The 17500-nt window shown below is 51.1% G+C and overlaps 1 protein-coding gene across 4 annotated transcripts in view; it reads left to right on the top strand.

Moving 5' to 3' along the window:
• Positions 1 to 17500, top strand: part of PBX3 (PBX homeobox 3) — a 111509-nt gene that overhangs the window by 88147 nt on the left and 5862 nt on the right. For all 4 annotated transcript variants that reach the window (XM_032200025.1, XM_032200026.1, XM_032200023.1 and 1 more), the window contains 4 exons: positions 2658 to 2899; positions 7714 to 7904; positions 9834 to 9969; positions 16533 to 16698. In XM_032200025.1, the coding sequence (XP_032055916.1) occupies positions 2658 to 2899; positions 7714 to 7904; positions 9834 to 9969; positions 16533 to 16698 (735 nt within the window). The remainder of the gene's footprint in view (positions 1 to 2657; positions 2900 to 7713; positions 7905 to 9833; positions 9970 to 16532; positions 16699 to 17500) is intronic.

Below are 17500 nucleotides of genomic sequence, written 5' to 3'. Positions count from 1 at the left end.
CGGACACAGGGGTGTTAATACCGAGACGAGCACGCTCTGCCAGCCCCGTCACCCGCTCTGGAGACACGCATGAGGGCTGCGTGCAAGACACCTCCGTGGCTTCGTCGTTGTTTTTATCTGCTGGATTTCTTCCTCCTGTGCTTTGGGGCCTCTCACTGCCATCGACTCCGTTAGTCTCCGTTGCAGACATCGTCTTTTGCATTTCAACCTTGGGGAACATCCGCTGTCCTTTGTCAATTTACACAGGGAGGGTTGGGGGTTTTGAATATTAATTTAAGTCTGGATGGATAGTGTCGTTTTGGACAAAGCCCTGTAATCCTTGGCCTGTACTCAGGAGAAAATGATGCTGAAATCACAGCAATTGTACCAAATTACTGCACTGCAGATTTTGGCCCGCCGTCTCGCAGCATCGGGGGAGATGAGCGGGACTGGTGCTGTGATACTGGAAGGGTGCATAAATTTCATAGCAGAAATGCAGCTGGCGAAAACCAGCTGGAATAGAGCACAGGAAGCACAGGCGGAGAAACAGTCCAGAAGCAAAAAGAAGAAATAACAGTAGAAATCTTCCGCAAGAAGGGGCTGCGAGCTAGAGTGGATTAAAACCAGAACGCTGTTAACCGTATGACCGGACCAGAAAAGCAGTAAGATAAACAGGAGGCATGCCTCACCGACACGGTGCAGGAATAGCAGCCCCCATGAGCCGGAACGCCTTGGGTTTCTGCCTTGGCTGTGCAAGAGCACGGCAGCAAGCAGGGAAACGTGGGGCGCAAGGGCCGGGGCGGTGCTGGTGCAGCCCTGCCCGCTGGGAGCTGGGGCTGGGGGCTCACGACCTGGGCTGGCCACCACGGGGCCGCGGCGCCGGGCATCGCCCTCCCTCCGCAGGCACAGAGCAGCACGGGTGGCCGTGGCCGTGGCCGTGGCCGTGGCCGTCCCAGTGCGTGCAGCCAGGGGCATGCTGTGGCGACGTGCTCTATTTGCAAACCCCGTGAACCTCTGAGTGGGCAGCAGAAATAAGTTAAAGCGACAAGGAGACATTTTTATTATTCCCATGAAATTATATGGAATTATAGTTTTAAATGAAGGTGACGGGTTTAAAATGTGTATTTTAGAGCAAAGTTAATGCTGCGCTCTCTTGAGTCAGGGGGGCTGGCCAGCCAGGGGTCACTGCACACTGTGCAGAGTGTTTTGGGCACCACGGGGCAGTCTGCATGGGAGCGGCCACTGGTCCTGCACAGCAACCAGCAGCGCAGTGCTCAGCTGTGTGTGGCTGCTGCGGGTGCTGCTGCCACTTCTGGTGCTGCCTGCTCAGAGCCTGCACCGCTGCGAGCAGCAAAGACGGGCACAGGTGCCCTGTGAGCGTGCTGGGGGCAGCGGCAGACCCCCGGGACCTGCAGCAGCCAGCATGCCCGTGCCTGCTCTTACACAGATGTAAAGAGGTTAATTGGGCTGGGATGTACATGGCTGCATTACATCTTTAATGGAAATGTTGTTTCAAGAAGCCACGGCTCTAGTGATTTTTATACGACTGTAATTATTTTTAAACTTTGTTTTCGGCATTGTTGATAACAGCTTGGCACCGTGCCCGTGTACCCTGATTAAACTTACAAATTGTCAGCCTTGATCTATAGGATGCAGGAGAGATTGCTGACTGAGCATCACTTCGGAAATTCTGGATTTAAAACAGAAATTAGATTTAAAATATTGTTCCCAACAACGAGTGCAAGAGCACCAGCAATGCTAACCACACTGAATACCCCAGCACCACGATAGCAACTGAATTCCTGCACAGTGAGGGGCGGCTCAGCCCCATGGTGTGTGTGCCCAGTGCCTGGGCCAGTCCTGCGCCTGCTGCTGCCTCCTTGCCTTGCTCCCCATGGCAGTCCTTTCTGAGCCATCGCCTGGATTCTGTCTCAGCCATTTCCCCTTCCCTACATGAGATCGCAGCACAGGGCACCTGTATGGAGCCAGAGGCTCCTGGCACACGTAGGGGCGGTTGCGTCCACGCGCCTGGTGGCAGTGGGAGCTTTGCCCGGAGCCTGCTGTAGCTCAGGGGCGAGCGGCAGCGTTTCGTCCCAGCACTTAAGGCTGATGCCTGGACCTTGTAGGAAGAATCCAATGGTGCAAGTCTCAGTCAGAATAATGCAGTGCTTGGACCCATTTGGAAGGAAATGAGAAGCAAATCAATTATTTCCAAATAAATAATGCACTTACTTTTACCACGTGGTCTTGCGTCAAAGTGATATAATGTGTAGGGATAATGCCAGCCTCGTGTAGATTTAGATATGTCTTGGAAAACAACCGGAAGGCACACGTATCTGTACTCATGTGAATATTCTTTTAATACGTACAATGAAATGTTTACAAATTCTGCAGGGTCCTTTAAAAGCTGGAGGAAGACATTCTTGCTCTTTATGGGAAGCGATGGGGTTCTGTGGGATGGCCGGGAGCCCACAGAGTCTGTCTGCCCGAGTTTCACGGGCTTTCCTGGGAGGACAGGGCTGCCTGGGTGCCACAGGGCACGGCAGGGTGGAGGACGGCCAGGGCAGGTCCGACCCTGCAGGGCCACAGGGCCATGGCACCTCGTGTGAGTGGGCAGAGCCTGGCAGATGCAAGAAATACTGACTGTATTTTCTCTTGTTCTCTCTTTTCTGCCCAAGGTTTGAGCATCCGAGGAGCCCAGGAGGAAGACCCTCCCGATCCCCAGCTAATGAGACTAGACAATATGCTTCTGGCAGAAGGAGTCTCAGGTCCGGAGAAAGGTGGGGGATCGGCAGCAGCAGCTGCAGCCGCAGCAGCCTCTGGAGGGTCTTCAGATAACTCTATTGAACACTCAGATTACAGAGCCAAATTGACCCAGATCAGACAAATCTATCACACAGAGCTGGAGAAATATGAACAGGTCAGACATCAGCCTCTCAGTTGTACGTGTACCTGCTGCTGCTCTCGCACTTCTTACCGCCAGCACCCGCCGCCCGGGCTCCGTCAGCGCGCCCCACGGCCCTGCAGGGGCTGGGCACCCACCGGGTCCCTGGGGCCACACGCTGGAGTTTGCTGGGCGCAGGGCTCATGTCTCGCATGCCTGAGTGTCTTCTGTTGTCTGTAACCACACAAAAGCAACACCTGAGCTGGTGCTCCTGCTTTTGGAGCCAGCCCTGGGTGGGACAGAGCTGGAGAGTTCCCGGTACTCGGTGCCACTCAGGAGCCCACTCGGGACATGCTGCGAGCGCTCGTGGGCTGGGGCCACGTGGGCACCTGTGGCGAGCAGGCACGAGGAGGCAGAGGCGTGGGGCTGGGCTGGGGGGGCTGCACTCGGGCTGGGCTTTGGGAGCTGCCCCGCTGGGAAGGGCACAGGGAGGTCCTGGAGACACCCTCCTGGGCTGGCGCCAGCCCTCAGTGCCTCTGCCTGCGTCAGGAGCACGCTGCAGAGCGCCGTGATAAGAAGCTCGAGGCTGGGTCTCAGCGACCCGCCACGTGTGCTGCTCGGGGGGCTCAGGGGGCCGTGAGGCGTGCTGCCTGCTGCTCGGCCCAGCGGTGCTGCTGCTGTGGGCATGGCCAGGCACCCCCAGGGGCGGGGAGACCCTCCGCTCGCCTCCTCTCAGTGAACATCCACATGGGAGCACAGGGGGAGGGAAGAACCGTGTGAGACCCCCGGCCCTTGCAAGCCTCAAGCAGTGTCTTTGTTTTCCTCTCCCAGAGGTGTCCTAATAAAGCTCGCAAGCCCTGAGCCTAATCAGCTCAGCAAAACCTCATCAGCTGGTGGTTTCCCAAGCTGAGCGCGGGGAAGGCCTGCACTTGCCCCCAGCCCATCATGGCAAAGCATCGGTGTGAACAGACCAAAACCACAAAAGAGATGTGGAGGCAGTGATGAAACCACTCGAAGCCACGAGGGCAGAGCACCGTGCACCGTGCCGCCCGCGCTCCCTCCCCGCCGTGCCGCGGCACGCTTCCCCTTGGCTGTGTCCTGCAGGGCTGGGCTGCCTTGCCAGTGGGGCCCTTTATTTTCAGTTTCCTGTTTTTTTCTGGTGAATACCCTCTGAAAGGTCCCTGTCTGCCTGGCTCTGTGTTTTTATGCTGTTGGGAACAAAGGCCTGGTCTCTGAGAGGCAGCAGTGCTGCAGCAGCTGTGGGGGGGGGTGCGGGGAGGGGTCCTCCTGACCTCCTGCCCTGGGCACCAGCGGGACGAGGCTGGGGCAGCGCGCTCCTTGGCTCTGATGGCTCTGCCTGCTCTGTAGCTGCCTCCTTCTCCCTGCTGTTCGAGGGGTGCAGGGCCTTTGTGCAAATGTTTTCTCCTCCGAGTGACCTCCACTCCTCCTGCAAGGACACCAAACGTCCTGTGAGGACCTTTGAGCTCTCCTGGCGTGGTGGTGCCCCAGCGTGCCGCCTGCAGTGCCTACCCGGGGGTGGCCACCAGATTAATGGGCACTGTCCAGCAGGAGCATGGCTTTTCAAAGCATAGGGACACAAGCTGGAGATAGAACTGGGGCCAAAGCAAATGCAGGTCGGTGCTTACAGCCGTTTGCTGGCAAGCGTCCTCTGACTCTAACAAGTTTAATGATGTGGGGGAACCGCAAGCATTTTTAGCCCTGTAGCTCCATTTACAAAGGTTTCAGCTGAAATGTCACAGTCATCCGTCCACACCACAGGAAACTTTGGAGGATGCTCAGATGCTGCAAGGAGACAGAGAGCGAGGTGGAGTTGTTCTGAAACATGTACGCTTCCCCCTGTTGATCCTGACACCCAGCAATGTCTGCTCTACAGAAATATGATAATTTCCCCAGCCTTGCAGCAAACTGTCTCCTACCAGCTTGTCTCCAAACAGCGCCTGTCTCAGCAGCTGAGAGGCAGCCGGGACTCTGCATCCCTGCCTCCATCGCCTCCCGACGTGGGGCTGTCCTCCTGCAGGCGGCAGGGCCGTGGCTGGGGCGCCCAGCGCAGCCCCACTGCCCAGCAGGGGCAGCTCCTGCCCTCGCCCGCGCGCCTCGCGCCCCGCCGCAGCCGGCAGCAGACGCCGGAGTGTCTTTCCGAAGACGCTTTCCAGACGGAGTTTGATCCTGACATTTGTTGCCAGTTAGGGGAATGCTCTCGGAGAAAAAAAAAAAAAAGAAAGGAAAGGAAAATGGAAAGTGTGTCACGCCATCACACAACTCTCCCCTCGCCGTGTGCCAGGAGAGATGGTCGTACACAGGCAGCTCTTTCCATAATTTACAGCTGCTATAATAGAGATGACATATTGAAAGCTATCTTCTATAATTACACTGAAATACATTTTTTGCTGTAGGCAAAAGTACTGTAAGGGTCCCAGGCCTCCCGGAGCAGCTGGGAACCTGCTTTCTGAGTTCACAGATGTCTTCTGGATTCACCCCAAACTGGGGTGAAGTGTGGCTCTTCGGAAGACGCCACCAACCCTCAGAGTGCTGTGGCACTGTGCGGCTGGGGACCGTTTTGGGCCATTTCCTCTCTTTTCCTTGCATTTGTCTGAGGAGTCTTGATTAAGCATTAAGGCTAGCAGAAGCATCCTCCGCTCCTACAAGGTTTCTGAGCAGGTTAACAAGGCCATCACTTATAACCTGACATTATTAATAATGTCTCAGGCACCAAGCAGAGGCCTGAAAAATAGTACTGAAAAAGGGATCAAGTAGCTCGGACGCTATAAATAAACAAGAGAAAACAAGACAAAGCAGTGGTGTCTTCTGAGCTTACTTCCACTCTGCTGGGCTGCAGTAACTCCATGGATGGGAGATACCGAGGAAAATAAATTAAAAGCAGGCCCTTTAAATAGATGTAGCCAAACTAGGTATTATCAAGCATTTCAAGGAAACTCAGGGAAAGATTTTTGCTTCTTGAAATTAAGAAACTCACTTTAGCTTTGAAACATACAATTTTTGATATATTTGTGGTGAAATATTTTTCACGGAACAGAAGTACCTGAAATTATTTTTCAATAAGAGTTACCATTTTAATAGGACTTGAGGAATGAACTCCCCAGGTCTGCATAGGTCTCACCGCGTGGTGAGAGGCCGGCGGCCAGCAGGGATGGGCGCTCTGCGGCTCTTTTGGGAGCCTGGAATGTCAAAACAGAAGGGAGGAAAACTGTGCAAATGGCAAACGAGGATTAGGCAGGTCAAATTCCTTGCCCTGAAGCTCAGACTGTGGTGGGCAGCTGCCGGGAGGAGCCCATGGGCCTGCAGTGCCCGGTGCCAGCCGCCTGCAGCGGCACGCGTGGGGCACCCTGCTCCGCGCCTCGGCCGAGCGCTGCTCCACGCGGTGCGGCGGGGATGTAAATTACCCTGTAATTTACTTTCAGTAGTGTAAAGAAAAAAAAAAATCACTTTGCCTGAAGTGTATGCATCTTTCTTAAGGGTGTACCCAGATTTTAATTATCTAAATGTAAATACTTAACGAATTTTACTTAGAGTAATGAGCTAAAGTGCACACTACATAAATGAGATGTTCTAATTAATCATGTATGAACTACTGGTTTAAAGAAAAGCTATGTGAATTCTGTGAATGTTGGGCTATTGCCAAATTGCTAATCAGCATTTGCATTCATAGATGGCTTCACTTAATAAGTTGTGAGACGTTCAGCAAATGTTATAGGAAATTATGAGTTTTTAGATGCATAAACTTTTCACTTTTAACTCTTTCCCTCACATAATCTGTTGAAATACGGGAAAATCACTGAAAACGTAGTTGCAAGACAAATTGTAGTGATATTTTCAACCCTGGCTTTAGTAGAAAGAGGGGAGCTGGAGTCAAACAGCAACTTAACATACGTGGTCTGAACGAGACACTGGTCCTGCTTCCCCTGCGTGATTTAGAGGCTGCCGAGCATCGTGCTCGTAGCCCGTTTGTCAGATGCACGAAATCCTCTGGCCTTATTAGGAAGCGATTCCAGCTCTGCAGTGCGTGAGGAGGGCTGGCTGCTGCTGCAACCAACGTGCGTGCCTGCCGGGACCCTCAGCCCCTGCCCACCGCTCCTGGTGAGCGCTGCATGCCGTGAGCCCGCTGCACCGGCACGGCGCCGAGCCCCCTCCTGCCGCCGGGACAGGCAGGTCCCTGCCCCAGCCGTGCTCCAGCACCGTGCCGGGGAGGGAGCCTGGCGGCTCTGCCGCCGCTCTCCCGAGCAGACAGCAGGCCCGGGTTTTGTTTTTGAAAGAGATAAAGGAGACATAAATCAGCATAGTTTGTGGCAGCTTGCAGCCTGCGTGGGGGGAAGCCAGGATGCCAGCGTGACAGCCACTTGGTCATGCAGAGGCTCAGAGCAGGCAAAGCCTGCTGATGATGCAGCCTGCAGAAGTTTATATCATCGTGTCCTTTCGCCTGCACGGTCTGGGCCTGGTAATTGATGGCTGCTGATGCTGCCCTCCCCACTGCCCTGGCAGCACTGTATGGCCAGGCTGCCGCACGGCCTGGCTGTGACACCGCCTGCGGAGGGGAACTGCACAAGGCACCTCAGACAGGTTTCATTTCCCAAACCTGCTGCAAGGAGTTAAAATCTTACGTGCTGCTTGTCTGGGGGTCAGCCCACCTCTTGCAAGTGCATCCAGTGTGTGGAGCTCACCTACTGGATGTGTGCGATGTGCTCCTGTGGCCACGTGCAGGGATGGGGCAGCGTGGGGATCCCCCACCACTGCTGGCACCATGGGGTCAGATGCCAGCTTGTGGCATTTTGGGATGACACAAAGCAATTTCTGAACTTCTCCTTCCTTTGCAGGCATGTAATGAGTTTACCACACATGTGATGAACCTTCTCAGAGAACAGAGTCGGACACGTCCCATTTCTCCCAAGGAGATTGAAAGGATGGTGGGCATCATTCATCGAAAATTCAGCTCCATCCAGATGCAGCTCAAACAAAGTACTTGTGAAGCTGTCATGATTTTAAGGTCAAGGTTCCTTGATGCCAGGTAAGGCTGAGATGAGTACCCCATGCTCTTGCTGGGACAGAGCAGCCCAGTGGAAGCCTGGTGCTCCTGGGAGCTGTGCCTGCACACAGGACAGGCTGCTGTTCAGAGAGCTTTCATAAACATCAGCATTTTTGTACACATTTTAGTGCAAGGATTAGGTTTGTTTACCCTGTGCTTGTTTGTTTACCCTGCTCGAGTAGGAGTCACATAGGGTTTGTGCAGAGGGCTGTTTTGTCACCCCAGCAGTTATTTAAGTGGCTGCAGGTACCAGCATCTCACAGCATAAGGCTGAAACTGGCCCCATAACGAAGAGCCCAGTTATCTGGGAGGGACGTGCCACAGGCTGAGGCTGACTGTGTTAGCAGCTGCCTGTGCCTGAGGTAAGAAAGGCGACGATGCTTTCCAAAAGCCAGATTTGCTGGCCCTTCTCCCAACAAGCTGTCGCTCGGCTAGGGTAAGGGAGGAGGCAGCACCTCCTGAACCAGCAACAGCCACCACATGCGTCCCTTGCAAAGCTGCTGGAGCTCAGCACTGCTGTCCGCAGCAGCTGGAGCACACTGCTCTTCCTGGGCTGTGAGGAGATGGGCAGGCAGGGATTGAAAAGAGCTTTACAGACACAGCCAAATTTGCTGAGTAGCCCCGACAAGGTGGGATGTCAGCCCCCAGCATTATCCCTTTCCCAAGGTGCTGGCAGCTGGCCTGGCCCAGCAGCACAGGGAGAGCCCAAGCAGAGGGCGAAGGAGCCTCAGGCACCACGCAGAGCCTGCCTGTAGCAGCTAGCTCCTGCTTCACACCTGAAAGCTGTGAGGAGCTAAACAAGAGCAAAATAATTTTATTAACAAGGAGGTCACTGGCAGGTGTGGCAAATTAGGGTAATTACAAACAGTTGGAGGAAATGTCTATGGAGAGCTCCAGTAACTGCAAAAGGTAAAGCTTGCAGATGCACATTTTAAAGTGATTTCTTTAAAAAGGAGGAAGGTAAATAAGGCAAAATGAGCGGAAGCACAGTAATGAGATAAACGCAGCTCTAGGGAGAGTCTGCCTGCTCCAGGATACAGCGTCGTTAGCAGCATCGTGATACTCCTGGAAGAGAGCGCTGGGGATTGCCGCTCGGCTGCCTGCTGGCCCGAGGCGCCGGCAGTTTGATTGCAACCAGCCCGGAGGGGAAGGGAGCTCTGAAGGAAATGTTTAACCGGTGCCTTCGTGAGGATGCTCTCAGGGAGGCAGGCAGCCGATGTCAGCTGGGGGGAAGGCAGCTGTGGCCGTGCAGGTGCTGCCGCTGTAGCCCGTGTGGAGGGGAGGTGGCGCGAGGCGTGCCCGTGGCGCTGAGGCGGCCTTGGGGTGGGCAGGCCGTGCCTTGGCGGCCCTTGGTGCCGTGTCCTGTGCGTGGCCATGGAGTGAGCATGGCTGGGCCCGGCCTTGCTGAGGCCACGGGAAGCCAATTAGCTCAATGAGTGCTAGATAAAGATGTGGCATGAAGGGGGTGCTGCTGTACTCACCCCAACAGCCCTTTGCAGGAGCCCCGGCTGACCTGCCAGCAAAGGGGAAGAGCTTGGTCACACTGTTATCGGCAAAGGGAGGTTCAGCAGTGCTGAGGGTGATGGCACTGGTGGCTCCATGCCCTTCCTCAGCTCATCTCTACCCCGAGTCCTGCTGCTGGCTCCAGCCTGCTGCAGGCGGGTGGCTTCAGCGCACCATCGGGGTGAAGGCCCCTGTGGAGGCTGGGGGAGGTTGGAGGCAACGCCCAGACCCTGCCAGGGCCTGACCCCACAGACGGGTGCTGCAGCTCCTTGGCATGGAGCCCACAGGGCCGGGCAGCTGCCAAGGGGGCTGCGTGCTGTGGGTGGGCAACGGGGGCTGCTCCCACCCCGCGGCCCAGCTGGAGCTCTGCATGTCTGGAACAGCTGTGGTTTTCTTGTCTCTTTTCAGGCGGAAAAGGCGCAACTTCAGTAAACAAGCCACAGAAATCTTGAATGAGTATTTTTACTCCCACCTCAGTAACCCTTACCCCAGTGAAGAAGCCAAAGAAGAGCTGGCAAAGAAATGCAGCATCACAGTATCGCAGGTAGGCAGCAGGTGGGAGTGCAGCCTCCTTCCTCCACCTCTACCCTGGCAAAGGGTGGGCTTTGACGGGGACCTGTGAGGTACGGAAGGTCCCTGCCCCAAGCGCCTTCCTGGTCCCTTTGAATTTACATTATTGACCAGGAGTGGATGTGAATTTAAGCAGGGAATGGGGCGTGGCTGAGCTGTGCGGGGAACGCAGCGTGACTGCGGGCAGCTGGGGCTGGTCTGGGGTAAGTGAGTGTGTGTGCAGTGAGGAAAGTAGGAATAAGAAGAGGTAATGTTAGCATCCTAGTCTATGTCAGACTTCTCTGTACAGTCAGAGCTATGCCTAGTTGAGACTTATCATCTGTTACAGATTCATTACAACTTAACATTATTTTGGGGAAAGCCAGTTTATTGACAAACATATAATCTATCTCTATAGATCCGAATTTCTTTGATTGGTTGAAGTCATTTCTCCAAGCCAGGCAGGAATGCAGCCTCTCGATATTACTGAAGTGATGTGAGTGGTTTCTTTGTAGCAAAAATGAAGATGGAGGCTGACTTCATTTTATCATATATAACAGATGTTACTGTAAAGTTAATGCAAGAAAAATAGTATCCCCTTGATGAGAAGGGCACACTTTCGTTGTCTGCAGTTGTTTGTGTGTAGACCAAAATACACGTACAGCTCTAGAGTGGTTTCTCACGGTGGTGTTCAGGCTGATGACAGCTACATCAAGTGTTCTTTCACTGTTTCCTTCACCAGCTTAAAAAGCAAAATAACATCATTCATTTCTTGTGGCCTGTGTGTTTGACAGGAAGCCAAAATAATCCCACAGCAGATCTGGCTCATACATTTGCCCTGTGAGGGAAAGTTTGCATTTGGGTGGCAGAGAAGTTCACCAGCAGTGTCCTGTTCTCCAGCTGTCCTGTTGCGGGGCTGGCATGCCATCTCCTCCCTGCTCTGCTTATCAATATTTCAGGTCCTTTAGAGGAACAATGCCTGCGGCGAGTATGTTAACTATTAATGATTGCAGGCTTCAGTATTGGCATTATTAGCAATGCAACCTTTAGCTTTATAATTAAGACCTGAGTTGAGATTTACTTTATAGGTCTCCATTGAATCCATGAAAAATTCAGGCACTTCTATTGAAGACTTCCAAATGAAACTTCCAAATGAGAAAGGCCACCCAGATCCCCAAAATCTGATCTTAATTAAAACTTTGGAAGTGCCATCAGAAGTACAAAGCCATCCTATGCCATGAAAAAAGCTGGTGGAGTCGTGTGTGTGCCTTGCTTGCTCCACAGCTCGCAGCACATCCCGCGCTCCTGATGGGTGGGAAGCGCGTGTGCCAGGTGCAGGTAAGAGGAGGAGGCTGGGGCAGTTTTTCCCAGTCCACTTACCAGTGGCTGTGGTGAGAAGCAGGACTCTTGGTTTTCTTGCATAATGCTCACAGTGAGAAGGAAGCAAATGTTGCTCCAGTGAGCCTGCTGTGCGGGCAGGGCACAGTGTCTGAGCTGCCCCGCTTGGTGCGGCACAGCGGGGTCTCCTCCGGGGACACAGCGCCGAGCTCACTCTCTCTCAGGTTGCTCCTTTGTCACTGCCAGATCCTGCGAGTGACCGCAGCCCAGCAGATACAGGGGCAGCTGCAGCGGCTGCCGGGCATCTCTCCCAGCCCGCAGGTACCACTGCGGCTCTCGCGGATGCCTGGAGCCAGCCAAACAGCTGTAGATACCTGGGCAGCCTGCTGCACAGCCTGGTGTCTTGTTGCTGGTTTCTGTCTTCTTGGCACAAGATAACTTATTGAAATTCCTCCAGTAAATGGTGTTTGAAAAATCCTCCCACAAGAGCCAAGGCAGCTTGCGGCAGAGTTAGGAGGGCCAACACAATTGACACCAAGTTGGAGAACCCTGAAGCTCTTCAGCTCCACCGGCAAAGTGTAACCAGGGAAAAACACCATGGTGGAGAGCACAGTAGACCTGCTGAGGAGGTATTTTGTGTCCAGCCAGGGGATGGATAGCTGTGCCTGGCAGAAAAAGAGTTAGTGATCCTGAAGAGTAGGCAGGTAAAAAGCTAGAGCATTCAAGGCTGAAGAAGCTGAAGGTCATGGGATGGAACACTTAAGCAATCAGTTACAGATTCTCCTAATGCTAATAGATATGATTTATTTTTTAATTGGTTGTTTGATAAGATTTAATGTATATATTATAGAATGAAATAAAAGGCAGGCAGATGGTCCAAAAGTGTAGCAGCAGCAGTCAGCCTGTGACATGAATATAGGTTTGTCTCTTTACTATTTAATGAGTGTGAATTAGTTGTTTCTTGAATCCATTAGGAAGGCTGTGTGAGTGGTGGGAGTGGCTGCGTTGCCTCTTCTGTACCGCTCTGTACCATCCTGGGCTCTGAAGAGTGACATTTACCAACCTAGGAGCAAGGGCAGCGTTAACCACAGAGCCCTGGCATCATCTGCAGGAGGTGCAGATTAGGGACTGTGGTGGGAGCCTCAGTATGGCAAAAGTTGTATAAATGCTCCAGATGATGGGGAAGCCAGAAAACCGGGTGATGTATCCTCTAATAGGAGAGGAGCACGCGTGCGAGAGAGGGAGTGCTTCCGATCGGTTGGTTGCTTGAGTTCCTGATAGATCTGCTGTCACAGCTAGAAAATGTGAGTACTATGGCTATCCTATTCTTTGAGTTTCAAAGGCATTTCCAAAGGCCATATGGCAGGACTGCAGGAATAGTTGATATTTACTAGGTTGAACTGGGCTGAAGTTGTCTTCCTTCGTACTGAAAAATGTATATATTTTTGAGGCTGTCTAGCAGAAAAGCTCTGAGCGTGCACTGTAAAATAGCACAGTGCATGCTGCACTAGTGCTTGGCAGCCAAAGTCAGAGGATGTAATCCAGAAATCAGGGGTAAATTGAGCAGTCATTTAAAATACTGGCAGGAGTAGCATCGCCTGGGATAAGCAATGGCATCCAAGCGAGTGACTGAGCTACACCTTGCACAGGGCTTTTATGAACATCTCTAAGCGTATGCATTGCAGCTCGGACCAGGAGTCCCTTAGACACTGCCTTGCCTGGCACCACGCCTTAGCCACCGCCCTGGCGTCAAAGGCCATGGAGGTGTGAAGAGCTGGGAAATGGGGTGGGGGTGGGAAGTTAACGGGTGGCTTTCCAGACTCCTGGAGGTTTCGGCTGATGTTTGATGAAGAGGCTTTGTCCTTTTTCTGGCTGAGCTGGGCTTTCCGCGTAGCCTCTCCTAACTGATCCAGGGTATTTCTTTCTTGTACTGTCAGTGTCTTGGAAATGCTAGGGGCAGATTCATGGCAGAACATTTTCTCCCTCAAACACTTAATTAGCGAGTATTTTGGGTCATCCTCCCCCCAGATTGAGCAGCTGACTGGAAATCTTGCTGCCAAGGCACTTTATTGAGCTACAAAAAATTGTCTCCCAGAATCATTTAGTTACAGATGGGAGATAGATGTTTTTAGTTTTGATATCCGTGTTTAAAATTATATGTAGAGAAGGTTTTTCAAGAAAAGCATAAAGACAAACTATTTATTAAGATGAACGCCTCATACAATTTCATTTTTAAGAGTACGGGAAAAGGTAATTCTGGCGAAAAAATGTCCTTAACAGAACATCGTTGGCTGTAATTTAGAACTACCCGATCAGCACGTGTTCACCGGAGATAAACTGTGTCATCTGTTCTCTCCCCACCATGGCTGCGAGGCTGATGTTTTATACTTTTGCAGATGAGTCTCTTTCAGGGTGTCATGAACAACTATCAGTCTATCATATGGGCTGTAGAAAGGGCACAGTCATTGCTGAAAGTGTGTCACTGGATTACAGCAATAAAATTTTTCACTGCTTCAAACAAAATAAGAATGTGCTTGACAAGAGAATATATTTATATTTATTTATTTTTAATAAATGTAAAAGCTGGGTTCCAACAGCCCTCCCGGCCCTGCTTCTTCTGAGTTTGTTTTTGTAAGCACATTGACAGGGAGAGCTACAGATTTATGAGCTCTTACCCTTGACTTCATTGGGAAGCAAGAAAAAAAAAAGATGCAAGCTTAAATAGTTTCTAGAGGTGAAATTGTTAGCTTTAGAACATGTACCATAATTGTACTATGCTTTTTTTTTTTTGTATTTTGTGTCATTTGATTAGGTGCAGAACACAGACAGTGCTACAAACCCTTGAAAACAATGGAAAAATTTCTGTGATCCATAAGTATTTAGTTAATAAATTTCAACAGTGATGCTCTCGCGTGAGGTGGTTCTTTTTGCAGAACAGGGACTGATTTATCCCATGAAATCAGCCACTGCAGAGACGCAAGGCAGGCCTGTCCCATCCTAAATCCCGCATTAGGCATCTTGACAATTTAAGTAATAATTTATTGTCTTTTTACTTTACATTACAATTAACATGATAAATAAGTGCAACTGCATTGTTTGAAATGTAATATACAATTAAGCTCAATTAATTAATTGGCTTTCAATGATCAAGAGGAGAAATGTTCTTTTTTTTTTTTTTTTTTTAATGTGGAGAGTTTGTTTTAATGAAAAATGTGTTGTGAAGCAGCTCACGATGGAGACATCTTTCATGTTTCGGGTGAGCACGAGGCAGGGCGAGCAGGCAGGGTGCTGCGGCTGCCTCGGCTCCCACCGCTGCCCTCGCAGGCGGCCCGGCTCAAGCCGTGCCCGGGGCTGGCTGCGGTGCCAGCTGCAGGGGGTCCAGGGACCCAGCCCAGCTCCTGCCCTCTGCTCGAGCTGTGTGCTGGCCCCGTCCCGCTGCCCAGAGCGTGGACACTCCGCTGTGCGTCGCAGGAGCAGCGGGTCCTTTGGTGGGGAGGTGAAGGGTTCCTGAGCAGTGACATCCGTACCCGGGGATGCTGCGGTCACACCGGGAGCTGCAGCAGCCACTGTGCTCTGCCCGCGTGCAGAGTGCGTGCTTTAATCCCAGAAATAGTTCAACATTTCTGGATATTCATTTAGATGTGGTATGCGGGTTAAACATAACGTACGATCGCTGCTCCTCTCATTGCTTCCAATTAAACCTTGCTTGTTAGTTTAACCTCTAGGTAATCCCATCAAACAATTGATGTCAAGGAAACACTGCCCACAGTGGCTCTGGATGAGTGGCCATTAATTTTAATTGCCTTGATATTAAAGATTAAGAAGTATTGGGACTAGCAGAATGGAAACGATCTGATGTCAAGCAAATCCACTCGTTGAGGCTTCCCCAGGCTGCTGGTGATATTAAAATTTTACTGTGAGAATTAAATAAACCTTTATTAGTGATGGCTGTTGTTTGATTGGTCCAGCAGTGTGCATAAACAGAGGGGTCTCGCACACATCCGTGGACAATACAGTTGATGTACAGAGATTTCTCAATTATGAAACTGTTAATAAAGCATAATCTGATTGTCCACAATAATTATTTGCTAGGTTTCATTAATGCATTATTGCTTCTCTGACTGACAAGGTAATATTAAGTGCAATATATAGAATACAGTGGAGTATTATCTAGGGAACAGAATGTATAAGATACATCTCTTGTGTTACAGTTAAAAGCTAGAGGCTTTGCGTTAATTGCACTAAAACAAAAGCTATAGCTGCCTAAAATACAGCAGAGGCAGTCTCCTGTATCGGGGCCTTGCTGGGTGCTGTGATGTACCACCGAGCTTTAAGGGGTGCTGTGGTGGTTGGGGGGCACTCTGGGGGTGCAGGACGCCAGCTGGGTGTCACTGTGCACCACGTGTTTGCTGTCCCTTCTAGGTGATTTGGTCCCTTCCTGCAGGCCATGGCTAATTACTGCTTGTGTTGTCACCAGTCCCTTCCCCTCTACCACGGTTTTGTTACAGATCCTTTTTTTTTGTCTGTCCAGACAGTAGCTGCCACCTTTGCAACATTGGCTCTGATTTACCTTTGTTGCAGTGGCTGAAGTTAAACAAAGCTGCTGAGAAACCATTGCAGGAACTTCTCTGAACTGCTCCAGCCATGACCTCTGCATGGGTTAATGGCCAGAGCCCCACGAGCCACCTTGGCTTCAGTACAACATCTTCAAAGGGGGACGAGAGAGGTTTTTCAGACGTTATTGATTTATATTATTCCTTTCATTTTCAGCCGAACAAACATGACTAAGTGCAGGCTGCCAAGGTTGTTCTGGCCCAAAAATAAAGAACAATTGCACTCACTGCCCACTCCCTTGCTCAGCCAGCAGGCACCTTGGTCCCCCTCAGCAGCTCTGGGGTCTTGCTCTGATTTCAGTGACAAGTGGCTGATATAAGGGGAGACAATGCTGTGCTAAATGCTACATCAAGCTCCGAGATACCTGTCCTCACCCCTTGGGAAGCAGTTCACCAATGGACAAGCAGAGCCAGATCATACTCGTGTCCATACTAATATTTAACTGGTCCTTGATTACTGCTTTGTTAATCGGGGTGCCCAGCAGTTACAGGCTGGGTGTTGGAGTGCGTGTGTGTGCTGTGCCAAACACAACGCTTCGGAGGGATTGTGCTTTGTCAGGTCAAATGCTTTGTGTCCTTCACTCTGCCCCACCTCTCCCCACCGTAGGTGTCCAACTGGTTTGGAAATAAGAGAATCAGGTACAAGAAGAACATTGGGAAGTTCCAGGAAGAAGCCAACCTCTACGCGGCAAAGACGGCTGTGACTGCAGCGCACGCCGTGGCCGCGGCCGTCCAGAACAACCAGACAAACTCCCCCACCACACCAAACTCTGGTACGTACCCGGCACGTGCGTTAGAGCATCCTGCAGTGAGTTCGGTCAGGCTGAGGACTCCGCAGCCCCCCAGCAGACCTGGCCATGGGAGCAGTGCCGGGTCCGCACGCCCCCGGGCTGCTGAAGAGCTGCGCCCGCGTGGTTCTCGCGGCGGCGGTGTCTGCCTCGCTCAGACTTCTGGCAGCTTCTTTGTTTCTGTAGATATTTTAAGCATTTCTCATTCCAAGAAAATAACACAAAATAAAGTGAGGCAGAGCTCCAAGTCTGTTTTTGTAGAACTGTTAAATTTATTGTCAAGATAAGAACAAAATGGGGGAATATTTTAGCATGCACTAATTGGAATGTAAACTCTGGCTTGCTTAGAAAGGAGTGTATATTATATATAGAAATCTAAGGACACAACTTTTATTTCAGAGTCGCTGTACCACATGTTCTTTTACAGTATTTAAAAACTGTCTCGCTAGAGCTTTATTGACATTTTGCAAATCTAAGCATTATATTATAGAGGGAGTGTCTAACGAGGAAGTCACTTTGGGGGCTCCAGAGGCAAAGGTTTCCACAGAGCACAGATGTGTTCGACGCTATTTACAGTGCAGCCTTGCCACAACTTAGTTGTAGACAACTTTTAAAGGGTATAAAAATCCATGGGGAAAAAAAAAACAACACACAACTTTAATCAAAGGAAAGTTGTTTTTTTGTTTTTTGTTTTTTTAAAAAAAAAAGTTCCTCTTCTGATGGTAATAAATCAACTAATTAGAAATTACCAGCCATTTCCTTTTGAAGGAGACATTAAACACAGATT

Source organism: Aythya fuligula, chromosome 19 (genome assembly GCF_009819795.1).
Source record: "Aythya fuligula isolate bAytFul2 chromosome 19, bAytFul2.pri, whole genome shotgun sequence".
Lineage (NCBI taxonomy): Eukaryota > Metazoa > Chordata > Aves > Anseriformes > Anatidae > Aythya > Aythya fuligula.
This window is presented reverse-complemented; position numbering and strand designations above follow the sequence as displayed.